The 26,765-nt window shown below is 30.8% G+C and overlaps 2 protein-coding genes across 4 annotated transcripts; both read left to right on the top strand.

Moving 5' to 3' along the window:
- Window positions 1-5,128: 5,128 nt before the first annotated feature.
- Window positions 5,129-13,625, top strand: LOC114423755 (transcriptional corepressor LEUNIG_HOMOLOG-like). Of its 3 annotated transcripts, none has more exons than XM_028390626.1 (19): window positions 5,129-5,358; window positions 5,472-5,529; window positions 5,809-5,896; window positions 6,036-6,133; window positions 7,298-7,407; window positions 7,502-7,791; window positions 7,905-7,980; window positions 8,103-8,211; window positions 8,765-8,817; window positions 8,911-9,174; window positions 9,757-9,822; window positions 10,126-10,335; window positions 10,892-11,033; window positions 11,105-11,211; window positions 11,606-11,755; window positions 11,939-12,094; window positions 12,178-12,294; window positions 12,713-13,017; window positions 13,123-13,625. In XM_028390626.1, exons 3-19 carry the CDS (start codon window positions 5,847-5,849, stop codon window positions 13,127-13,129), a joined length of 2,310 nt encoding a protein of 769 aa, XP_028246427.1. In that variant the 5' UTR covers window positions 5,129-5,358; window positions 5,472-5,529; window positions 5,809-5,846; the 3' UTR covers window positions 13,130-13,625. The 3 variants fall into 3 exon arrangements, with proteins under 3 accessions (XP_028246427.1, XP_028246426.1, XP_028246424.1); XM_028390625.1 differs by having other exon boundaries at window positions 5,130-5,317; window positions 12,713-12,913; XM_028390623.1 differs by having other exon boundaries at window positions 5,130-5,358; window positions 12,713-12,913.
- A 7,312-nt stretch (window positions 13,626-20,937) lies between these two features.
- Window positions 20,938-26,469, top strand: LOC114423754 (E3 ubiquitin-protein ligase PRT1-like). The gene is made up of 7 exons (XM_028390622.1): window positions 20,938-21,147; window positions 21,701-21,729; window positions 21,815-21,994; window positions 23,940-24,296; window positions 24,406-24,609; window positions 25,030-25,124; window positions 25,789-26,469. The coding sequence occupies exons 1-7, from the start codon at window positions 21,062-21,064 to the stop codon at window positions 26,101-26,103; spliced, it is 1,266 nt and encodes a 421-aa protein (XP_028246423.1). The 5' UTR covers window positions 20,938-21,061; the 3' UTR covers window positions 26,104-26,469.
- The last annotated feature ends 296 nt before the right edge of the window (window positions 26,470-26,765 follow it).

Raw genomic sequence — 26,765 nt, 5'->3', positions numbered from 1 at the left:
ACTTAAAAAATTAGTTGGCATTACCTATACTAATAAGATTCATCTACTTTTTGATAGTTTATCAATTAAGAATTCCACAATTCAGCATGTTTAACTTAGAATATTTATGAGATGAGTGATCTTCCATAAAGCATGTGAATGAAGACAAAATATACTAAAAAGTCTTGTATAGGTTTGCAACGGTCATTTAAGAGCAATTAAGCGATGTCAAAGTTGGTTGTCAATGTCTCAAAAAGGATTACCTACGAAGAGTTCTGAACGATTAGGGATTTTTACCAATAAGGAGTTGAGTGAAGTATCACCATATGAAATGTCGTAATGTGAAAATTGCTAAGAAATTGATCTTTATTCTTTGATTGTGATCATGCAAAAACAGTTTGGCAAATGGCATGTTTTGGTCAAATTTTCAACATAAAATCACAACATTGGAGGGAATCAAAGAAGAATGTCGTATTGTTTGATCTTTTAACCACACTCTCATCCAGAAGAAGGAGACTCTTGTTATCATTTTATGTAGGCCTGGGAAAAAAAAGTCCAATATCCTAATTTGATCCAATTCTCAGTCTAATCCAATTTGTTTTAAATCACTTTAATAGATTAGACTTTTAAAACTCATTCACGTCTTATTTTAGTTTAAAGATCCAAAATCCATTATCTGATACATGGATCTTAAGTGGACATCTGAATCCAAACCCGTTTCCCCATCAAATCCAAAATCCAAATCCAAAACCCACACCTCATCACGCCCAAAAGGCTCAAACACAGAAACCCCACCACCTTTTTTGTTTACCATAACTTGTCTCTAACGCTTTAAGTCACTCATTTACTGCACTCTGCAACACATTACACACAACAATGGTTTTGCCGCAACACCAACGGTCGATCAGTACTCGTCAATCAACAAATTCAAATCACTTTCTTCTTCACCAAATCTGCTTCTCCTTCGCCCTCTCCCACTCTTTCCAAAACCAACCCTAACCTTAACCTAACTGTAGTCATACCCCTCCTACTCGTTGGTCGAAGGATCAAGGTTTATTGGCCCTTGGGCAAAACCTGGTATGAAGGCTTCGTCAAATCCTTCCATATCCTCACCTCTAAGCATGTGGTTTGTTACGATGATGACGGAGAAGAATCCCTCAACCTCTCAAAGGAGAAAATTGAGTGGCTTTAGGAATCCTCTTCCAAGAAACTTAAACGTTTGCGTCACGGCATCCCCATCGTTAGGAAGATGGTGATTGGCAACGACGATGAAGAAGTTGAAGAAGAATAAAGTCACAAAAAAGATGATGACGATTTCAATGACAAAGATTGGGGATGAAGGCTACATTGGGGGATGTTGGGAATGTTAAAGAAGATACATATTTAGAGGATAAAAATAACGTGGAAACTAATTATTAGTAAATTGAGTATGATTCTGATAGAACTTGGTCAGATTCAAGTGTATGATTAATTCTTTTTAGTGATCTTTTAATTAATACATTTGGTATTTGAAGTCATTCTTATCAAGTTTAAGTGAACATGTGTTAAGTTTTTTTTTAAGTGTTTAATTAATAAAATTTGTAAAAAGAAAATTCTTATAACATTTAAGTAGATATAGATTATATATGATCAAATCCATATCTACTTAAATAGATGGGATTTTGAATCCAAATCATATATATATATATATATATATATATATATATATATATATATATATATATATATATTTAAAATTCAATTATTTTAAGTATATATGAATTAAATTTTTAAAAATTCAATCCATGCCCGCCCCTGATTTTATGGACTATATGGATAAGAAGGAATAAAAAAATCTGGAATGAAGAGGACCTACCAGTTAACATATCCACCTCTACGGCAACTCAGTTTCCATTGGAGTGGAAGCATGCTAGGAAAGAAAATTTCCATAATGTTAACACATCATAAACGTGCGAAAACAAACAATGGACGCTGCAACAGGTTGTTTTAAACTCAACACACATGTTACCATCTTCCAAGATCATAGCTGTTTTGGTGCAGGTTTGTGTCTCCGATGTTATCATGGAAATTTCGTAAAAGCAAGAACTCAATGGCTAACAAGAATTCTTCATCCAAAAGAGGCAGAATCATGGGGGTTACTACAAGGAATTCTTTGGATTCAAGAGCTGGGTTTGCAAGATATTACCATTGAAGTTGGCTATAAATTAGTGGTGGATGATTTAATGTGCTGCAAGGATAACTTCATTGATGTTGAAACCATCATATCCTGTCCAATTGTAGGAAGGTTTTGAATTTAATTTCAAATTCATTGGTGAATTTTGCAAGGAGATAGATAAGTCAAAATAATATTGCTTACAAGTTAGCCAGAGTATCATGGTCTTTTGCTAATTAACATCTAGGCATTTGATTATATTCCAACATGTATTCTTGTTTTAGATGCAATCAAATAGATTTTTCTGTGTGAAAAAAAATAAATCAATCCCATATCAGAGCATCACATGGTCACGGGTCACTAAATGTTATAAAATTATTTTAATAAGTTTAATTAAATGGAATTGAACGAAGCTTTTCAAGAAAAATAAGCACCACTCAATTAACTTGTAAATATTAAACAATTTATCTACCAAAGATGATGGCAGGAAGCACAAAATTAATTAGTACTCTGTTTCTAAATATAAAAATATAAAAGTCTTTTTAAATTTATTTATCTTTTTTATAAGACTTTTTTATGTCGTCTTTTACATTAATTATTTTTTATCAAATATTTTTAAATATTTTACAATAAATACTATAAGTTAATTAGATATATTCATTCTCTCTTATAATGATTAAAGAAAAAGACTAATGCACATTAATTAAATAAATAAAAAGTAATTAAATAGAAAGTAAGAGATGACAAGTTTCACAAAAAAAATAAAAAATAAATTCCAATAACTTTAAAAATAATTTTAGAAACCATACAAATTATACACCATTCAAGATACTTGGGTTTAATTGTACAACGAAGTTGCAAAGTGAAAACTGAGAGCAAGGAAAATAAATAAAGCAAGCTAAACTAATAAGTTCCCTATCAAGATTCGAAGAGGATCTTTCTAAAAAAGTTGTGTAAGCCATACATAAGCTCCAAGTACTAGCTTTTTCTTTTCTCATGTGTTAGTGATGTATCCCTTGATTTATTAAATTAGAAATTAATTTCATTTATGATATTCTAGTCTTAGAAAATTATACATAAAAAAATTAAATATAATTTTTTACTAAATAGATTATTTTTTACTTATAAATATAAACTCAATAAGATCTTATATTATTATGTGAATTATACGTACTATCTTTTCTAAAAACTACCTTTTTTTATTATCTTGTTCATCAAAATTAAGCTGCTTTTTAAGGGTTTTTATTATTAATTATTTGGTCTGGTTTTATTTGTAAGTAACCTTTAAGCTCTAATAAAATTGGCCCAAATGAAACATTTTTTCCTCTTTTGAAAGTAAGACATTTTATAATAAAAATATGAGACTAGTTTTTTTTAGAAGATTGAAATACTATATTTTTTTGTTATATTGACGAGTTGAAAATTGTTGTTTAGTAATTATTACCCTTATTTAATGCAGTCAACATATTTAGGAAAAATTGGAAAATATTTGATAGCAAGTCGTTGTCCACATGTTTGACTTTTTAATGAATTACCTTTACTGCACAACATGTGAATTTTCATTAACAATTTAACAACGTACTAATAAACTTTTAATTTAGTGATTTTCCTAACATAACCCGATATTTATACAGGAAAGGAAAGTTTCGTTTACCCTTTCATACGAATAAAAGTGAAAGTCTTTTAACCTTAACAAAAAGCTACTTAAGTGAAATCGTAGTATTGAAATCAATATTCAAACAAATTCATAATTGAATGATTCAAACTAAAATCTTATATGATTCCCGAGTTTAATATCAGAAATTATATACATCTTTATATATCTATATATTTTCCAATAAGTGTTGGGGGAAAATTCAGGAGAAATTGACAATAGAAAAGAGAAACACATTATTCATCTATATTTATATTAAATTGATTTTTCAATTTTAGGATACAGAATAAATGAAAAAATAATAAATTAAAAGATATAATAAAATATGTAACAAAAATAAATAAATAATATAGCAAAATATACATGACAAATGTAGTGCGTCGTAATTAGAAAAAATAAGAATCGTAATCATATCATATAAGATCCATAATAAAAAATACCAAAAAAATAATTCAATTATGTATTGCTTATGTTAGTTAATTTAAAACAATAAATTATTATAATTTAATGATTTTAATTGCCTTAAATTTTTATAAAAAATTAAAACGTATTCAAAATTTTAAATTAGTTTGATAATAATTAATCTAATTATTCAAAATTTTAAATACTTATCGTAATTACTTAATAATAACTAACTTATGATAATTTATTATCATAAATTTAATTGTTCAAAAATTTAAATCAGATTGATAATAACTAATCCAATTAATCAAAATTTCAAATACTTATCATAATTATTTGATAACATCAATTATCATAAATTTAATTATTCATAATTTCAAATCAGATTGATAATAATTAATCTAATTATTTAAAATTTGAAATATTTATCACAATTACTTAATTATAATTAATCTATAATTTAAAAATATATAAAAATAAATTATTTTAATTTTTTCTTAAATGCATAAAAATTCCCTCGAAAACTTCTTTACTTTTATTAATATAAAGATAAAGATTAACTAATAAAATAAGCTCCGCTTCCACTTATTTTTATCTACATATTATAACTTTTTTTTTCATTTTTATTCAATATTTATCTTCTTCTATTGATTTCTCATTTATCTTTATCTTTACATCTTTAAAAGATAAATAAATGCAGGCAACTATCTTCCACTGGAAGAATTATTTATTTATTTTGGTGAAATCCACTTAAAGATTTATTTTATCCTGTGGTTCAAATATTTGAAAAATTAACCTACATCTTTAAAAGATATGTAAATGCAGGCACCTTTCTTCCACCGGAAGAATTATTTTTTTTTTTGGTGAAATCCACCTAAAGATTTATTTTATCCTTTAGTTCAAATATTTAAAAAATTAACCTAACCTAACCTGCATTAATAACGTTGTACGTTTCCCTTCCAATTATCTCTGTCACCGTGGATTCTCTCTCCACTTGTGTCAAAACTCAAGCGTGGGTTGTTGCACTTCACTCACACTCAAACTAGTTCCACGCTTTTTCTTTTTTCTTTCTCTTCTGTTCTGATTCTCAAGAAACCAACAACAAAAAAACCGATATTTTCTCTTTTGAGGTTTTGATCACTTTCATTCTAGTCCAACACCGTCTTTTAAGGTTGCAAAGAAAGCTTGAAAACAAAACACGTTCCTTTAATGGCATACCCTTTAATCGAATTGAACCATACTTATTTGTTTTTGCTCAATTATGGTTTTCTTGGCCTGTGACAGGTTTTTGGGAAGTGGGTAGCTTGTGGGGTGGTGGTTTAAACTTTGATCCGAGGAACTGGTATGATTTTTTTCTCTCTTTCTGGTTCGGTTGTGAAAGTTGGATTTGATTGTGGTTTTTTCTTTGTTCTGTGCTGTTTCTGAGAATAAGATGGAATTAGAACGAGATGAAAAGGAAAAAAGAATTTGTTAAGAATTGTCAGAGCAATTCACTGTGGCAATTAACAGGTTTAATTGAACAAGTTAAAAGTAATAATAGTATGGAATTTAATTTAATTACCTGTATTATGAGTTATTCTTGCATTTAAGGTTCCAAAAATAAAGATTTCCTTCTTTGCAGGCAAGATCTCTAGTCTCTTGGAAATTGGGTTTGTGCAGATGAAGTCCACTATGGCTCAGAATCAGAGTAACTGGGAAGCTGATAAAATGTGTGTTGTCGCTTGCTAGATTCTTGGCTTTCTTTTTTAAAAAAATTCCCCCTTACGGTTTTCTGCGTTTGATCCCGACTTAAAAGATCTTCTGGAACGTCTTATATTTCTTTATTATTTTTTTCCTGTTTTGATGCAGGCTTGATGTTTATATTTATGATTATTTGATGAAAAGAAAATTACATGCCGCTGCAAAAGCTTTTGTCGCAGAAGGAAAAGTTTCCACGGATCCAGTAGGTGAGATTGGTGGTTATTCTTTACAATGTTAATGTTGTGTTTTAGTTTGCCTCACCACCATGGCCATTGTATGAATTAGGTTAAAATGTTTTTCTACAATAAGACTTTTTTTTGTGAGTAGTTTTACTAGCAGTCCAGTTCGTTGGTTTAAGGGTTTTCTTTGTTAAACATGTACGGTGTGTTTGTTTGGGTGAAATTAGGAGGAAAGGAAATAAGTTGGATGAATGTAAACATAGGGCAAGGGGGAATTTTGGAATGGGGCACACAACAACAAGAATTCCGCCAATATCAACTGTGATATGGGAAGGGAGAAGGGGCCGTATTTTATTTTTTTTGGTATTAAATAAAAATCAAATTTTTTATGACATCAACATAAAAAAATAATTTTGTGTAAAGATTTTTATACTATCAACTAATAAGATATCACCTTAGGTACGAGTTGTAAAGTAATTATCATAATCACTTTGCACATGGATCAATTGACGCAAGGTTGTTCAAGCTTAACCAATGGTCTCAAATTCAAGTCCTAAGGTATGAAACTGCCCTAAATACTAGAAGGGAGAACATTGTCGTCCATAGTGGTCTTACCCGACTTGAGTAGGATTGTGTCCCGAGAAGGATCTAAAAAAAGTAATTATCATAAAAGTCAATGAATATCAATAAAATGACAATCTAGGGTGAGTTGATAATGTAAAAAACTTCTACATTGACAGTGTATTCTAATTAAATTCATTAAAAAAATCATTTTTTAACTAGTACAATTTTTTTATGACATCAAATTATTTCTTTTATCTCAATCACTCGTCCCAATAAGCATAGAGGGATTTTCTTCACTTTTGTTCTAATTGCTATTCATCCAAACAAGACATTTTTTCTACTCTATTTAACATTCTTCTTATTGCATTCTCTCTTATTTCTTTCCTCCCTATATCACTCCTTGTCCAAAGAGAGCAGTAGTGAATTGGTTTCTCTGGGGGGTTAACTTATCTTCTGAGCTTGTGCTTCTTTTTTTCTTTTTCTTTTCCAACAAAATCTCATTTTTTTTAACTTTGTTGTCCAATTTCAATGGACATTATTATGAGTTTATGATGGTATATAACTATATATGATGAAGGAAGTGGAACAATGGAGTGTATGCCTGAGTTGTTATTTGGTCTTTGACAGCAATTGATGCGCCTGGAGGATTTCTCTATGAGTGGTGGTCTGTGTTTTGGGACATATTCATCTCAAGGACAAATGAGAAACATTCTGAGGCTGCTGCAGCTTACATTGAGGTGATCTTATCATGTAGCACGTATGCTTTTCTGTTCCTTAGTTATTTTAAGTACTGCTAGCAAACTGAATATATATGTATTTGCATGTTGGTAGACCCAGCAAACAAAAGCTAGAGAGCAACAACTTCAAATGCAGCAATTGCAACTTATGCAGCAACGCAGTGCACAGTTACAGAGAAGAGATCCTAATCATCCTGTCCTTGGTGGTTCCATAAATGCCATGAATTCTGAAGGAATGTTGGGTCAGCCACCAGCAAGTGTGTTGGCAATGAAAATGTATGAAGAACGAATGAAACACCCTCATTCAATGGATTCAGAGGCATCTCCTACTCTTATTGATCCCAATAGGATGGCCTTACTCAAATCAGCAGCTAGTCATCAAGGGTAAATAAATTTGCGTAGCTTTTTATTTACTGGGGGCTAGAGTGCTACTCTTAACCTGATTTTAACAACTTGGATTGGACTGCTAATATTTTGGATTCTTTTTGCGTCCTCAGTCAATTGGTTCATGGAAATTCAGGGAATATGTCCACTGCATTACAGCAAATTCCAGGGCGGACTCCTTTAACCACTGTAATTACTTTAACTATATTCTGAGTCAGCCATTTCATGTGTTTTTTCTACTATTTTCAACTTCATCTCTATTCTATTTTCACCTCTACTGTGACAAGCAACTTGATACATTAAGTTTACAGGACATCAAAGGAGAAGTTAATTTAGGTGCCACTCCAAAGAGTTTGCCTATGGATACATCAGTTTATCGACAAGCAATTTTACAAACAAAATCTGGGCTAGGCAGTCCAGGTATTATTTTCATACCCATCTTCATGCTGTTACATCAAACTTCTACTTTTTATGGACTATATATGAATAGTGTTAACTTTCTGTCTTCATAATGCCAGTCTAGTTCTTTTTTTATAGATAAGTTATTTGAAGTATCTGTGTGTACTCTTAGTCTTTTTTCTTTGTCTTTCATATCATTCTCACTCTCTTTTCCTGTGCATGGCTGTGGTTTGGAAGGCCAGGGTGCTGCTTTAAGTTTTTGTGGTGAAAAAGAAAGACACTTTTTTTTCCTGTTGTTTTTCTTGATAATCCTTTGACATAAGTTTAAAATTATGATACCCATATCTTTATTGATGAAGGAAACTCTTCATTTAAAATGCAAGCTTTGCAACCTTACAATGGGTTTTGTCATGCATTTGCAGTGTTGGATTTTATGTGTAGTTTCATTGTTAATCTCTTGCAGAGATATTCCTCATGGCTTTGACATGATATTGCTACTTAATTTGTCTTCAGTATTAGACATGATCGAGTCATTCCATTGATTGTTATGATTTGTTTATTAATCATCCTTCAGGAATAAATCAAGGAGTTACAAGTCTTCCATTGAAGGGTTGGCCTCTAGCATCTGTAAGTTGAATATTATTGTCATCAATGTTGTTTCTCTAAAGTTTAGTTAAACTCCTTGAGGGTGAAATAGTTGACCTATTCCTTCTTTTACAGGGAATTGATCAACTAAAACCTAATTTCGGTGTACAAGCTTCTAAGCCCAATTTGACAACCCAGAACCAATTTGTTTTGGCATCACAACAGCAACAAGCCTTGGCACAGGCTCAGGCACAAAATAACCTTGGGAATTCTAATTATGGTGACATGGATCCTCGTAGACTTTCTGGTCTTCCTCGAGGTAGCTTAAGTGCAAAGGATGGTCAGTCTACCAGAAATGAAGGATCTATTTGCTCTCAAATGCAGTCAGATTCACCTAAGGTTGGACTAGCTTTTCAAAAATTAAAAAAGGTCAATTAGAATTTAGAAATATTAATGTTTGATTAACATGTATAACATAATATCTTTAAATTCAACGCACATGCACACACACACACATATAAGTTCTATGAATTGGGTGAGTGAGTCTCCAGAACCCTTGATAGTTGATACTTCTATACATAAACAAATAAGTACATTTTACTCTTGAAAAAACAATAATAAAGAATTAAAATAGTTCATGACTTTATAATAGACAATAAACTTTAATAAAGGCTTCCAATGTGGCTCCTCTCCCTTGAGATTCCAAAAATCCCAAGAAAATAGCAAGTCACTTAAATATCAGCCTAGACCTGTGATAAAGATTTCTCTAAACTTCTCAGTGGGAGAAGTGAATACATTTCATGCTGAAAACCCCTCCTTGATCTCTCAATAATATACATGAGGACTTGAGGAAACTTTCCTGTCACCAAGTAGTTATAGTGTGCTATTACCTTCATGATTGCAGATGAATTGAACCATACTACACTTGTTGGAGTTCAGTTTTAATTTTCCTTTTTGTTTTATCTTTAATGGGTGTCGCAGATGAAGATGGCTCAGTCACAACAATCATTATCTCATTCTCAACAGCAGGAGCAATTACAGCAGCAGGTTAATGTCATTTTTTTTTCTGCATGGAATGTGACCAGATGTATGTGGTATCAAGTGTCCATACTATGCTGTTTGACCTTTATCTTTTTATTTAGTTGTGTTTGGAAAATGGAAAGGGACAGAGATCTGATGTTTTTATTTTGTTTTTGTTTTACTTTATACTACCTTAATTTCTTAGGCTGCTGCTGCTATTAGATTTATTTTCCATGGCTATATATTTTGATTTTCTATCATTCTTTGTCCCCACCTCAAATTTTTTCTCAATTTCAAAGCTAATTAATGTAGTTTCTGCTTTGACATCAGAGTAACAGAAAAAGAAAATCTGGAGCTGCCAATAGCACTGGTACTGGTAACACTGCTGCTCCGTCCCCTACTTCATCACCATCAACACATACACCTGGTGATGGATTAAATACAGCAAGCAGCTTACAGCATGTTAACAGTGTCCAAAAGAGCATGATGATGTATGGTACAGAGACAACAGGAGGCCTTGCATCATCGTCGAATTTGCTGGTAAGTTTTGTCAATAATTTTAGTTTATGTATGTGTCTTTGTATATATAAATTATGATATATTCTTTGCACATTTGATGTGATGTAATTTGTATAACAGCCATCCCGATTGTTGACCAGTATAGCTTATGTTTCTTTGTACTTGCAGCTCATTGATGTATCATTACATATGTTTAGACGTTTAGTTCAGTCATAATTAGTTGAAAAGTTCTATTTAGCTAACTATTGAGATTGCAGCAAATAAGTAGAAGATAAGAACAGTAAACAGAGAGAGAGAGAGAGAGATGAAAATAAGTAACCATATGTTTTATTTATAGTCAATCACATGAGTACAAGAAGTGGATTCTATTTGTAGACTGAGTCATATCAAACTATTACAAACTGTATCATAACTTCCTATCAGATCCGAATAGATTGACAGTTGTTGCTGTACAGTTGTCATGAGTTGTACAGAACTGAAACTAACTAGAACATTTGAGTGCCCATGTTTTATGAGATGCTGAGTTTATAAGCTGAACAAATTATTGAGCTCTGGACACTATCATTTCATAAACCAGGACGACATGGATCGATTTGGAGATGTTGATGCTTTAGATGATAATGTCGAATCCTTTCTATCAAATGATGGCGTAGATGGTGGAAATCTCTATGGAACAGTGAAACAAAGTCCGGCTGAGCAACTGAAAGAATCTTCAAAAGGTAATCTTTGTATATGTCTCTACTCTAAAAGTGTTACAGGAAAGTATCATTAACCTAATTTTTCATTTCAGGTACCTTTGGTGAAGTTGGTTGCATAAGAACAAGGAGCAGCAAAGTTACTTGTTGTCACTTTTCTTCAGATGGAAAGTGGTTAGCCAGTGCTGGAGATGACATGAAGGTAATTCACTTGCATAATTGTGGCTCATTTAAGGAACATACTCAACATAGGTGGTGATTATAATTTTGTTTTTTCATCTGAAGACTAGCATCCTAAGGAATTTCCTACTCTGTATCATCCCTTTATATGTGTGTGTGTGTGTGTGTGTGTATATATATATATATCCCAAACATCTCCCTTTGGCAACATTTTATCCCAAGCAACATATCATGTTCTTGGGATTTACCTTTTTCTATTATATAATTGTGATTTTTTTTTTCATAAGGCCAAGCATGGGACATTGGTCTCTAATCCTAGGCTAATTCAAACAACTGCTGTGAGAAATTTTTCATTCAATTTATATATCGAAATGCTAAAAGTTGTATATGTTAATTTTTGGGGGAATTTGCATTAGGTTGACATCTGGAACATGGACACTTTACAAATAGAGAGCACTCCTGCAGAACACAAATCAGTTATTACAGATGTCCGTTTTAGACCTAATTCATCTCAGTTGGCGACTGCTTCACGTGATAAGTCTGTGCGGTTATGGGACACAACCAATGTAACATACTTTTCCCAGTTTTCCTATAAATTATGTGTAACTTATACATCTGGTGTATAAAACTTATAACTAGATTCTAGCTTCTTCAGGCCTTGTTCCCTGTGTTTGACATTTCATTCATTTTTTGCAATTATATTCTACACATTGCAATGAACTAATTTTTTTTTCTTTCTTTCAATTCAGCCAAGCCGTTGTGTGCAAGAATATAGTGGGCATTCATCAGCTATAATGTCTCTTGATTTCCATCCTAAGAAGACTGAAGTTTTCTGCTTCTGTGATGGTGAAAATGAAATTCGGTATTGGAATATTAATTCAGCCACCTGCACCCGTGTAACTAAGGTTCGTTGAGTAAGTGTGTTCCTCTTTGAATATTTTATCACATGTGTCTAATATCTTTTTTTCTTAACAATTGGTTGTTTCAGGGAGCTAGTGCACAAGTGAGGTTTCAGCCTAGACTAGGGCGTTTCCTGGCAGCAGCTTCTGATAAAGGAGTGTCAATTTTTGATGTTGAATCTGACACACAAATTTACACCCTCCAGGTAAAATCTATACGCATATTTGCTTATGTATAATTTAATATTGTAATATAATCTCTTAAACAAAGGTCATTGATATTGTATAATTATAAAGATAAATTTGAAACCCATCCTTCATAAATTGATGGTTGTTCGTATTATGAAAGTTTCATTTCAGCTAATTTCTAAATAATGGATGGAGTCTGTTCCATATTCTCTCTTCCTCTTTCTATTTTTTGATGATGTCCTATCCAGTCTCCATGCTTAAGTTATAATTATTTAATTAATAGTATTGATAAAAAAAATTAACTAGGAAAATCAGAAAATTTGATGGCAGGACTGAAGATTGGTTACCTTATGCTACAATATGGTCTTTTTATTTTGAGCTTTGCATCTTTGATGGATTTTGCAGTTTAAACTTCAAATCATTTTGTCATTGTAGGGACATCCTGAACCGGTGAGCTATATTTGCTGGGATGGGAATGGTGATGCCTTGGCATCTGTGAGTCCTAATTTGGTGAAGGTTTGGAGTTTGACCTCAGGAGGAGAATGCATTCATGAGTTCAGCTCCACTGGGAGCCAATTGCATTCCTGTGTTTTTCATCCAAGTTATTCAACTTTGTTGGTGATTGGAGGAAGTTCGGTAAGCTTTTGTTCATTAACTGTTGTAATGAATGCATGGATTCAAAAACCTTACTTCTGGACTGCATGCATCAGACCCATGGAAAAAACTGCACCCATTTCATTGTAATACTGCAAACTATCCTCATTTCAACACTTCTCTTTCTCTAAAAACATCCCATTCTTATTTATGTGACAATAATGTATATTTTTTTTCCTTGTGCTCTGCAGTCCTTAGAGTTATGGAACATGACCGATAACAAAAGCTTGACAGTTCCTGCACATGAAAATGTAATTTCTGCTTTGGCTCAGTCATCTGTCACTGGAATGGTTGCCTCTGCAAGTTATGACAACTATGTAAAGCTGTGGAAATAAAATTCCTGATTTAGGTTCTAACATCACATATATTCGTTGTCAGTAGTACTTTATCTAAAAGAGTTCAGAGAGAGGTCTTGAAAGCAAAAAGGGGGTCTCCAAACTTGGTTTTATTTTTTATTTTATATTTCATTGTGGAAATGAGGTTTGAATCCTATCCAAACCCCTCATCATTAGCTTAATCTTAGTTGGTTTCTCCCACCGTTGATGTTGCAATAAGGTATACTAGACTTCTAGTACATAAATATAAATACAATTTTGCTTTTAGAATCCTAGGCACTGTCAACTTAGACATTGCACCAATCTGCAATGCAATTTTTATTTATATGGTTAATATATTTTATTTGGATTGTTAAAACTGTTGGAATTTTCTCAATACCATCGTGTGATAATATCAGTAGAGTACATGTTACAGAAAATGGAAAGCTGTAGAGTACATGTTCCATCATTCTGTACATTGTACAGAAATATGTCTGCATCAAAATTTTGATTAATCATCCTTAAAATACAGTTGAGGATGATGTTCCGGTTGTATGTGGCATTGACTCTTAATAAGAGTCACATGCTGTTATAAACTAATTATCTCAAAATCTTAAATTTAAAAGGTCGTGAGTTGTTTAATTGAAATTACTTACTGTATTTAAATAACTTAGTACCTTTTTAGTTTAGTATTTTTTTTAGAGGAACCCTTTTAGTTTAGTATTAGAGTCAGATAAAAACATTTTTTTTAAATTAGTTGTTTGGGTTTCTAACATGAGTGGCTTATTTTCCTTCCACTACATCGTTGTTTCAGCATTTATTTATCTGTGTTAATTGATAGTTTTTGTGACTAGTTATGAATTGACTTTGTGTGACTCATTTGATCAATGATACTGCACATGTTTGCTTTGTAGTTGAAATTAGCGTGCACGTTCTAATGCAATGCCAGATCAAATGGATAAAAACAAGAACTCTGATCATTTTACAAAAATACCTTTATTTCAAAAGTCATTTTTCACTTGATTTCTAACATGCTCATCATAGTTAATATGGTGCCTGGTGCCCCCCAGAACAGGGTTACACAACAGCAACAGAGAAATTGAAGGGTAATTTTATATACGATTTTAATTGCAGTGAATACAAACAAACCACAATTTTTTTTGTGTAGGTAACCTCTCTAACTAAACCACAAGAGAAAATGACACAAAATTGGCGGTTGCTTTCTGCTCCTAGTTTGAAATATAAAATTATATTCCGGATTAGCTTTTCCATAATGTAAAGCGCTACATTCTGAAAAGATTAATCTAAAATGTAATCAACCTTTTTAGAAGGTTAAAAAGATACAGAAGTAAATTGGTAAGTTGTTTTTGTCTGCGCCCATCCACTGCAACACCAAACCATAACCAAGCTTAAGTAACAAGGCACAAGTAAATAAACGTTCTCTATTCATAATTGTTAGAAATTATTTCATTTATCAGATATATTATCATAAATTATTTTATTTAAATAAGTAATTCAACTGATTTTTGTTTGAATGTTTCCAGAAATTGCAACCCCACCCCGTCCCTATCTGTTATTTTATCTAATGCTAAATTTTAGGCAATTGTAGTTCAAACCATTATTGTAGAATTTTTATCTAATGCTAAATTTCCACCCTCGAATCAATATAAATCTTTCTAAGCGTGATCAAATGTCAAAAAGTTCTACATCCTTATGATTCATGCCACCAGCAACTTTCTACCTTCTAATCATTCAGCTTCAGAAAAAAAAACTTTAGCAAATCCATGTAACGAGGAATTTATTTATGGTTTTTTTTTTTTTATCAGGGTCGTATGATGAAAGTTTTGCTCATGGAAACTTGTATCTGCCACTTCAAAAAGTTAAGAATCCTAAATTTATTTTTCCTATGTTGCTCTTAGATCTGGATTGATGAAGGCAAAATTCAAGGAATCTTGTATCTGTCACTTCAAAAAATTAAGAATCATAAATTTAATTTCTCTATATTTTTAATTTTAAAATATTGTTTCAGACGTTATTTCTACTAATGGGTTAAAGAACTACAATGCCTTTCAACGATGGCGAATTTAATAGACAGTAAAAGGATGTACTAACACCCAGCACGGTAAAATTTCACAAAAATGTCTAATTCAATTTTTTTTTACAGTCAGAGAATTCAATTATTAATAGCTAGACTTTTAGCATGAATAGATGAGTTACACTAGAGTGATAACTTGTACTAACTATTGCTAATGGCAAATCTCTAGCATTTCAGTTGCTATGCAGAAACTTTTATTAATCAATGGGAGATCTAGTTGAATTAATTGAGTAAGGAGGATAAGTTGTTAAAAATTTCTTATTACTTATTTTTGAATAAAAAAACTGTTTGTAGTTCTATTAATTTTAGATTTTGATGATAATATACTGATTACCTATTTTAATGATTCAATTACTTTTTTTCTTTACGACTAACGTGAGAATCATTAAGCCACTTAATTCATGACCTATTCCCGAAACTTTTGACAGGTTGTAATTTAAGAAATTAGACTTTGATGTATTTTGAGAATAAATTTGAATTATACTTTAAATATTCTCAATCTAGTAATCTAGTTTAGTTTAATATCATATATTTTTAAAGAATATAAACAATTATCTATTGATAACATAACTTCTTAACTTAATAAATAATCTTTTATTTAAATTGATATTATATTTATATTATTTATTTTGGAATATATTTTATAAAATATATCTTAATTCTAGTTGTATATTATTTTATTGATAAAAATTAATTGTTAGGGGAACAATTTGAGCCTACATGTCTTTTTCTTTATTCTCCTTTTAATTACGGAGTCAATTTTATAATTAATTGTATACTTATTTAATTATACAATTTAACTAATTATAATGTTAAGTTTAATATATTATTACCAACATGTTGGATTGATCCACTTTAATTAGGTTGAATTTAGAAAATTCACCTTGTCAAAACTTCAGGGTGAATAAGAAAATAAGTAAACTTGTTACTCTAACAACCCTACTTACCTCATTTAATATGTATTACATTTTATATATAAACATTTTTTCATCACTGCAAATTATGTTTTCTGGTAATTAGATTTTTTGAAAATCATGTTTTCAGCAAATGTTATAAATATGTTGACTACGTCTAAGATATTTCTTGGAATGAGAAAAATAATTAAAAAAAACTTATTATATAGACATCTTGGATTTCCACCTCCTATGAGAAAAGTTTAGCTTAAAACATAATTAAAAAATATTTTTTGAGAATATTTAGATTTTTGGGAAACTTAAAGGTCTAATATCCTAAAAAGTAAATAATATACACGTATACACAAAATTATGTCCTTTTCAGTAATATTCTAATAATCATTGCTCAATTATTGTAGCTTTATGGGAAAAGATAGTCACAATTTTACTTTCTCCGCGATGAGTCGTCGACCACTAAGAAGCTATGATAATGACAAAACTTGGGAAAATAATCGTGCATTGTGCAACCAAAATTTAAATGAATTTAATAGAGATATATTAATAATGTAAAAATTACATATTTACTTAAGATATAATTAAAAAATATTAACTTTTATAATTATTAATTTAAAAATTATATTTAAAACAATTTTAAATTAGTTGATAATATAATTTTTCTAATACGGTCAATGTATTAAAATCAAACACAAATTATATTATACAAATTAGTAAGGGACAATTATAGTTTTGATTTGAATTGAATAAAATAAAGTCAAATATTTTGCCTATATTTTATCCTAACAATTTCTATGATTATATAAATCTGTTAAATCCTACGTACCGGTAATATTTCCCCCTTATCAGACATCCCATTCAGAAAAATATATACCCCATAATAAAAATTGAAATACAAATCGTGATTTTAAATTTTTATAATTTATTTATATTTACACATACATAACAAAAAATGAGACAATTACTTTAAAAAAAATCTTACAAATTGATCCACATTGATAATTATATAAATATATATATATTTAAATCATACTAAAATAATATATAAAAATAAATATACGATAATGTTATAACAAAGTAAATAAAAATTATAATATAATAAAATTAAAATACTAATAAAAATGAATCAGTTTTAAAAATATTTCGAAAAATAACAATAAAATAATGATATAATCATGAAAAAGTAATCATTGAATACGCAAATCAATCCACATAAGTACTCTAGCCACTTAATATTCAAAAATAGAATTTAGTCACCTATAATAATTCTATTAGATTTAAGCATGATCATCTCCTCTAGGAAGTACTTGTAATCCCATCATAATACTAATAAAAATTAATATGCTAATAAAAATTAAATAAAATTAAATAGTTATAAGTGTTAACCTTTGAAACCTTGATCATAATAGAAAAATGATAAATAAATAGGAGATGGATTATTATATTTTCCCCAAAGAATCATGACTAATATTTTATTGGTATAAATCATAAGTATTTTTCATAGAAAACAATCTTACTTAAGTAGGATTATTATGGATGATAAAAATATTTATCCTATTTAATGCAATTAAATACATGATATTTGAACTTGAGACCTTTAATTAGTTCATAAAAACAAAATCATCAATATAAATTTATCTATTATACTCTATACAAATTAATGACAAGTGTTAACACCTATCAACACCTAAGCCATCCTCACAAAAACACACCTACCCACAAATTTGCATTAATAGATAAAATTCAAACTCAAATTTCAATCACAAAGGAAGGTAATTTCAGATCCAATGGATATGAGATAATAAAAGATGCATGTTGTAATGTTGTGTTTTTGTTATTGTTTGTACAAGTGATTTAATTAAATTATAAGAGAAATTAAATTTAATTTAAGTACTTGAATCAATTAAATAATAAATTTAGTGATTTGATTGTATGTGTGTATGTGGTTGGTGAGTTTTAGTGTTTTGGGCTTAAGAGAGTGAACTTTAGTTTATGGTTGAAGGGGTGGGTGTGCATAGTAAGGTTTAGGCGTGAAAAAAGAAATTGCAAGATTCATAAACTCTCATTCAACTCTAAAAAATCTGAAACAGAAACGCAAAAGCTCTCATTTTGCTCTCTTCTTTCTCTCCAAGAAAACACATTCCTTGAAGAGTTGAGAACTTGGTTTCCTTGCTTAAAGGAAGTCTTTTTTGCCTATATTTTTGTGTCCATTGGTTGTTCCTTTGTATGGTAAACACCTCTCTTCCCTCTTTTATATTCCATTTTTGTTTTTTTTCCACTAAGGCACCCATGTGGGTTTCATGGAAAAGGCTTAGTTTTTGGTTTGAATCTGACTTTGTGTCAGTTTTGGGTATGGATAATGTCCTTGTAGTTTGAATTGCTAGTAGAGTTGAAGAAAACTTCCTCCTTAGACCCAAAGTTTCCTCCTTTCTTCATTTTCTTCATCTCAAAGAAAGTTTTTTGGGTTTGATAGGTAAAAGAAGTTTTATCTTTTTCTATGCTTAGGTTGTTGTGAATTGGTTTCAAGGTTGTTGGAAAATGAATCATGTTGTTAAAAATGGAAATTTGAGCATTTGAGGTTTTGATTTTTAAAATTTGGCTTGCTATTTATTTGATGAATATTGATTAAAAGTTCATATTTGTGAAGTGTTTTGATGTTGTTTATGTATTTGGAATTGGTGGAAAAGAGTTTGAGTTTGTTTTGGGGTAATTTGGAAGTCATGAGAAACAATTTTGCAAAATTCACGTCCAATGATTATTTTTGTGTCCTGTGTCACATCCAACGACCATTTTTGCATTCAATGTCGTATCCAACGTCCAATGACTATTTTGAGTTTAGTAATAAGTTTTTAGTCCAATGATTAGTTTGGATGTTGATGTGATTAATGTTTGTTTTCCTTGCGTAAATTAACTATTTTGAGATTTTTATGAATTTATGATGATATGAAATGTGGTTTAAATGATGTCATTTTATTATTAGAGTTGACTTTACGTTAAGATCATGAGATTCACATTCATATAAGTTTTTGGTGAGTTGTTTGCGAGAATTCAATGTGTTGAAATGTCATGAGATTCACATTCATATGACTTTACGTTGAGATCATGAGACTCACATTTATATGAGATTCACATCATTGTATTATTTTTTTATCCGTTGGAATTGAACATGATACTAGGGGTTTATAATATTTACACATCATGTTCAACCAACTCAGCTAAATCCTCTTAATACATCATATTGTTTGAATATTTTTTTAAAAGAGACTTTTAAATAAGTTATCATAAAGATTAAATTAGACCTTAAAAATGAGCTTATATCATATAAATAGATTAAACTCTACTCTTATAAAGCATAATTTTCCTATTTCCATCATTGGTTCATGTCTTGAGTAGGAATTTAAAAAACCTTTGGATAAATTGTACCAATCTTTATTACATATTATTTATAACTCTTGGTGATTTATGATACCACACATGATGCTTTAGATTATATTTTTATAATTTTGTAAAGTTATTAGATATATGAACATCTTTATTATAACAAACATGTTATATATTTCAATGTTATTACATTTGGTTTTCATGTATTTCTTTCCAGATCATTATTCCTTGCAAACTGCATGCTTGAGATACTTTTAATTTCTTTGGTTGTTTTGGAGGTAATTAATTTTTGGTACCCTTTGCATGTTATTACTGGTACATTTGTTTGATTTAAATTTTAGATTTGAGACTTTCATTATGCGTATAAGTACAAGTACCAAAATAGTTAAATTTACTATCTAATTGCATTATCTACCTGTAATTCAACAAATTTAAAAATAATGTCTACAAAAATTATGATTTGTAGAAAACATAGAACACAACTAAATATTCGAAAGCTTAATCAATTTGTGTGTGCATTGCACGGACTCTCGTACTAGTTATTTAATCTTTAATAATTTATAATTTGTTTTATATAGATTTTTTTTTTCACATTCACCTATTAAACAATTGTTATATATTGAAATAGGTGGATCTAAAAATTTAATATAAATAAGGTTTTTAAGTAGACCAACTATCTAAATTAAACCTTTTAAAAAGTTAGAACCTAAAGTAAAAGCTTAGGAGAGATAATAAACTATACTTGAGCTTTGATTTTTTTTTTTTAAAGAAGTCAATTTAATTTAAGTTTTAATCATCCCTATTTTCATTCCTATATTAACAAACATTCCTTCTAACACATTTTTCTATTTTATATTCTTCTTAGAATTTTATTGTTGGAGTATATTCCTTGAGATTTTTAAAGATGTGAGTGTCTAGTTTTATTTATCTAGTCTTTTTCTATTTCTCATTATTCTGCTTTTTTTTGTTGGACCTCCCCACCTCCCCCCCAAATTTGGGCCTGAAACCCCCCTTTAATAATGATATTATCTAAAAAAATTTATTGATAGTAAAAACAGTGAAAGAATAAAAAAAAAGTAAAATAAAAAAACTTAGAAAACTGTTCATCATCCAATACATAAAGCTGGTTGTACAGTTTTTATATAGATGTAGATAACCCGTTCAAAATTCGGGTAGAATGACTAATAATTGATAATAAAAAAATTATTGACTAATTCGACATTTTTATTTATTTTTAAATATACTTAGTAATTAAATCTATATATTTTTTGGTGTTGTAATTAATTAAATATATATTGTACAACAAACAGCATCTTTTGTTCGTTCGTTCCTATCCTGACTCTCCTCTGTGGCACCACCGCTCTCTCTGCGTTGTTGGAGAACAATCAGAGGAAAAAGATTGGAGGGTGAACCGAAAAAAACAATTCAGAAAATGGAGAACAACGCATTCAGAGATCAAATCATGGAGGACAATGAACATGAAGAAATGCCTGATTCCTTTGTTTGCTGCGTTTGTCTGTTAGTCTCTTTCAATTGCATATATATTTGAATGTGAAATACCCTTTGCTATGTTATTCATCAAGCCTCAATTTTGTGCCTTAATTCTTGTTCATATTTCAAAAGGGTAACCGGCGATGCCTTAATTTTTTTATTTTGGAAGAAAATTATTCTGGAATTAAGCCAAGTTGATTGGAACAATTTCAAGGTTTTTTTTTTCTTCTCGATCTGAAGTTGGTATAGATGCATTTTACATCTGAAATTGCAATTGAATTCCAAATTCTTTGAACGTGATGTAAATGCAGAGAAAATGAATAAATCGGAGCAACGATTCCTCAAAATTTTTTTAAAAATAATTTATTTGAAAAATGAAAAATTAAAATTTGACTCTAAAACCCAAAAATCTTGCCTCTTGATGGATTATAGGTTGCACATTCACGAGCATTGAATTTTTTAATCTATTGTTTAAAGTTAAAAGGATTGGCTATTGTGTTATTTTAAGTTAGTATATGAGCTGCCATATTTTATTTTTCAAATTGTATGTACTGATTTTGACTTTATTTTCATTATGCAGGGATCTATTATACAAGCCCATTGTGCTATGTAAGGCACCATTATTTTCTAGAAATATATATGAATATGTTATTAGTGTGATTAATTCTCAGTCCTTTTTTCTCTCTATTTGCAGCTTGTGGTCACATGTGCTGTTTCTGGTGTGTCTATAATTCAATGAGTTGTCTGCGGGAGTCTCAATGTCCAGTATGTAGGAATCAATACTATCACTTCCCAACAGTTTGCCAATTGCTTCACTTTTTGCTTCTCAAGATCTATACCGCTGCTTACAAGAGAAGGGAAAGCCAAACTCTTGGTATGCCTCTTTCTCTAATGACTTATGCGTGAGCATATTGAATATACATCTGCAATGTTTCTTATACAGTCTCAATGATTTATTTTGCAATGCATTGAATACAATGGTGTTCCTAAATTCATTGAATATTAATGGTGATTCGTTCAAGCTGTGTGCTCAATGCATTGCAACATGATTGAGTATGATTGGAAACTTCTGTCAGGTCCATTCTTTTTTTCCCAAGTGACACGAGCTCAATTCAGGATCCCTTGTTTCATTTTACATATCCCAATGCTAAGATGAATGGATGGATGGATGATTATGAGAAAAAATGTTGGGGTAGCATCTATTAAGGAGAAGATTATGGAAACTCACTTAAGGTCGTTTTGTTATGTACTTATGTGAGAAGAAGATCAATATATGTACTAGTGAGAAAAGTGGATCAAAGGGAAGACCGCTCAATTATAAAAGGTAGAGGAAGACCTAACAAAAGATTAAGAGAAACCATTAGTAAAGACCTTGCTCTAAATACTGAAATTTTTTCTTTTAGTAGATCCCAATGGTGCCATGTCATCAATGAATTAGTCCATGTAACCAACCTCACTTTGTGACATAAGGTTTGGGTTTTTTTGTGCATGTCAGATGTGAGATTCAATTAGGCTAGGTACCACACCTCCATGCAAAGCTTTTATTGCTATGTCCTTGAATTCACATATGACCAGACCACCAAATGGATTGGATACCAAATTATTTCTGATTGGATCTGTATCTATACAGAAGATGCATTACTTCTAATTGGTCACTTGAGTTTGTTGTATGACTATTGTTGCACAGTTCTGAGACTCTTAGATGCGTACAACTTGGAACCTTGCAAGAAAATATGTCAGAAGTAAAAAGTTGTTAACTATATCCATTGAGTTAGTGAAATTATACTTTCAATCTGAAGCTTAATAAGCCATAAAGGTAGCCACAAACCCTTAACTCTGTTTATAATATTATTATACCTTCCTCCTCTAGGTGGTGGTTTCTTTTCATGTGATAGAGGGTTTTCTTCTTATCAACACCCAGGGGACATAGTAAAATAATTTGTTATCAAGAAAAAAATGTTCCCTAGCTGTCTAAAGTAGCTGCTTTCTCCTTTCTTCTTATCATGTCAGTATAAGTTTTCTTCTTCTCTTGTGAATTGTGACCCACAAGTTGACTTTAACTTCTGAGAGAAGTTTGATCCATTTTACCTCATTTTCTATAGGGTACTTCTTGATAATTTTATCCAAATTAGGCTTTTCATGGATAAACTTGTGCTGCTCTTTTTGAATTTTATATTCTCATGCTATATGGATATCCAAAAATTTATCAAATGGTTTTGTTTTCTCTTTTTTTATTGTATTCTGATGCTTTGTATTCCTTTTATACTTCTTGAGAATGCAGTTTTCTCCTTCCTTCTTTAATGCCACTTTGTTGGAATGAAATTTTAGTATTGAAGGAAATTTTTGAGAATGGGAGAGATTAGAAAGTTTTGGAGGAAGAGGCTATTTGTATAAATGATCACTTCTTGATTTTTGGCTTGATTTGACTTCATACAAACTCTAATACATCTCCCCTATTTATACTAATGGCTCTTCCTAAACCAATGGTTAGGATTTTGCCAACACACTCTTAATCTAATGGCTACAAATGATTCTCTAGAACTTTCTTCATAAATACAAAGTTATTTACACATTCTAGAATATTCTATAAGCTACTCTAGAATTATCTTCTACAATAGATTTCTCTAGAACATTCTTCTAGAATTTTAGCTTAACATGTCTTCTAGAATCTTCTAGAACTCAGGCTTTTTGCTAAGGCCCAAAATCAAGTTTAAATTTCAACCACTTTCTGGTAAATTTGTATTTATCATAGAAGTAATCCTTTTGTCTACTTTGTTGGGCCAATTTTGACAATTATTCTTATTCGCATCTTGTTTCAGAGGAAGAAAAGAAATCAGGATTCTACTCCCCTCAATTTGATCCTGATACATGTGAATCACAAGCTAAGTTTGGTCATTCTGGTATCCCTAGTTCATCCTCTATTTTGAATTTGACGTCCAACTCATGCAATGTGGGAACTTCTGAATGTCTGGAGCAATCAGGGTCAACTGCCAATGAAGGAGATGAAGGCACCATCTTTTCGAACCGAGAGCCTGATATTATTGGAACTCCTGCTAAAGGAAAAAAATTGCCTCAGGAAGAGCTTTCTCTACAACAGAAATTATCAGTTGCAGATGTGACATGTACAATGTGCAAGCAACTGCTCTTTCATCCTGTAGTTCTTAATTGTGGTCATGGTACTCAATGCATTTAAGTTTTCTTTCAATTATAACTGATTGGTATTGTTAATAATAGAACGCTGAAATGGTATACTGATTTTGTTATACTTTTCCTCATTCCCTACAGTGTACTGTCAAATTTGTGTCATCAACATAGATGACGAGATGCTCAGATGTAAAGTTTGTCAAAGTCCACATCCTAGAGGATTACCAAAAGTGTGTTTGGAGTTGGATCACTTTTTGGAGGAACAATTTCCTGAAGAATATGGACAGCGGAGAGATGCCATTGAACTACAGCAAATCAAAGTCAAACCTGACACCCCTTCTTCTTGTATGTACATTTGCCTACATCTTTTTGACATGACTGATATCTTGGAGCTTATAACTTGGGTGAAAATATTGTAATATGTGTGTATATTTTCACCTGTCCCTTAAGAATGTTAGAATATTCTATATGGTTTGGCCTGTTCAAGTATTGAGAGTTAAAGCATAACCCCTATTTATGCTAAATATTTGATTCCTAATTTTAGTTAACTAAGGAAACAAAGTATGGAATATAATATGGATTATGGAAATCACTCCTATGATATCATGTACATTACTCTAAAATACAATAGAAAGATATTATATGACATTTCTACATATTTCCAAAGTGGTTGATTTATCCTTGTACAATTTGGTGTTTCTTTGATTATTATTGTATTTTTTTTTTGTGTGTTCTTCTTGTTACTATGTATTTGTTTTCTTTCAGGTTCATTGGATGGTGGTAAGAAACCAGAAAATACAGATTGGTGGTCTGATCCTGACTCAAAAGTTCACATTGGAGTTGGTTGCGATTTTTGCGGGGTAAAAGCTGTAGTCCATCAAGCATCTTTTTGTTTTCCATTTCCTTTTTTTATCATTACTCTTTTTATATTCTTTTTTTTGTTTGTATAGTAGGACACACTCAATCAAATTTCTCTATTTCATTGACCTAGATAGATGGCAGTCATTTTATGTGGCTGCTTGTCTTTTGTTAACTAATAGGTATTATTCACATGTGATTGACACTTAAGGTCTCACATGTTCGCAAAGGGAGTTACAAATTCCCTGTTCTAGCTACAAACCTATAATTGTAACTTGCTTATTTGCAGCACACTGCCAACTTACAATACTTAATGCATTTTCATATGGTCCGAGATGATCTCCTACACTAAATTAATGATGCTTTCACAGTTATTTGTCATAACTAATTTCATTATTTTTTCAAGTGGATCTATTCATGGTTTCACCTAGCAATTGCATTTTGCTGAAAGCCTCTATTGTTCAAAAGTGATAATTAATACGATCTTTCCATGGTAAAAAGGCAAGAGAATGATACTGCTGTCTTTATTTGAGATGCTTGGCTGAAAAAATTTATTTACTTCTCTTTTTCTTAATTTAAAACTTCTCTTGAAGTTGCAGCATCTGCTACTGTTATTCTTCTATTTCTCTGCAGTGTGCTAATGTGTGACTTCTCTTCTCTGTACAGATGTTTCCAATAATTGGAGATAGATATAGATGCATTGACTGTAAGGAGAAGATGGGCTTTGATCTTTGTGGTGATTGCTACGCAAGCCGCTCCAAGCTTCCTGGTCGATTTAATCAACAACACACCTCAGAGCACAAGTTCAAGCTTGTACAACCCAACATTATTCATAACATAATGTTGAGGCTGGCCACAGCACAGTTAGGGGAAGGTTCGATTGACCTGGAGTCTATAGGAAACATAGAAGTTACTTCAGACGGCGCTGCATTGTTTGGTGATGGAGAAGATAACCACAATGATTCTGAAGCCGCCAATTGAAAAATTGAGCTCAACAAAAGTCCATTGTCTAAAAATTGGTGTTTTGGTGGGGGGTTTAAGTGGATAACTCCTAATAGTAAGAGGAGCAAATAATGCAATGCTTCAAGGAAGTTTGCTAGTCAATTGGTTGAGGAATTCTCAATTCTACATGGTCTCTGTGATTTTCTAATGCATGCCAACTTGATAGTGTTTTTATGTCTCAACTGAATTTGTCTCCAGCTTGTGGCTATTTTATGTTATTGCATTCGGGAATGTATATATTCTAGGAGTTTGTCTGAGATCTATGATGATGTGTTTGTTACAATAATATTAATAATAATTGGTACATCATTGTGAATAATATATACCCCGGAGCAGCTTGTGTAATCATCTATTATCTATAATTATATAAAATCTGTACACAAACTAGCCACAAGTATTTTATATTAACTTTTTCACACTACACTTTTTCTGTCTCCATTCTACATTTTTTTTAAAAATTTTAGGGTTTTTTTATTTACACTTTTTAAAAAAAAAAAAATTGATGAATTTTATTTTTAACAAATTAATTTAATTCATTTTATCCTTTATTTTTAAGAAACTTGTTAACTTTTCATTTGTCATTTGACCGTTAATTAATGGAGAACTAATGTGACATGTTATCATGATAGTATTTTTTTACC

The sequence above is a fragment of the Glycine soja genome, chromosome 8 (assembly GCF_004193775.1).
Source record: "Glycine soja cultivar W05 chromosome 8, ASM419377v2, whole genome shotgun sequence".
Classification (NCBI taxonomy): Eukaryota; Viridiplantae; Streptophyta; class Magnoliopsida; order Fabales; family Fabaceae; genus Glycine; species Glycine soja.
This window is presented reverse-complemented; position numbering and strand designations above follow the sequence as displayed.

What these genes read in the sequence shown, in the direction of transcription:
- LOC114423755 (XM_028390625.1), top strand. Translation starts at nt 5,847, where the DNA reads ATGAAGTCCACTATGGCTCAGAATCAGAGTAACTGGGAAGCTGATAAA. An exon ending in ATCTGGGCTAGGCAGTCCAG is followed by an intron (nt 8,212 to 8,764) that starts GTATTATTTTCA and finishes ATCATCCTTCAG; the next exon opens with GAATAAATCAAGGAGTTACA. An exon ending in CATCATCGTCGAATTTGCTG is followed by an intron (nt 10,336 to 10,891) that starts GTAAGTTTTGTC and finishes TTCATAAACCAG; the next exon opens with GACGACATGGATCGATTTGG.
- LOC114423754 (XM_028390622.1), top strand. Translation starts at nt 21,062, where the DNA reads ATGGAGAACAACGCATTCAGAGATCAAATCATGGAGGACAATGAACAT. An exon ending in AAGGGAAAGCCAAACTCTTG is followed by an intron (nt 21,995 to 23,939) that starts GTATGCCTCTTT and finishes ATCTTGTTTCAG; the next exon opens with AGGAAGAAAAGAAATCAGGA. An exon ending in ACCTGACACCCCTTCTTCTT is followed by an intron (nt 24,610 to 25,029) that starts GTATGTACATTT and finishes GTTTTCTTTCAG; the next exon opens with GTTCATTGGATGGTGGTAAG.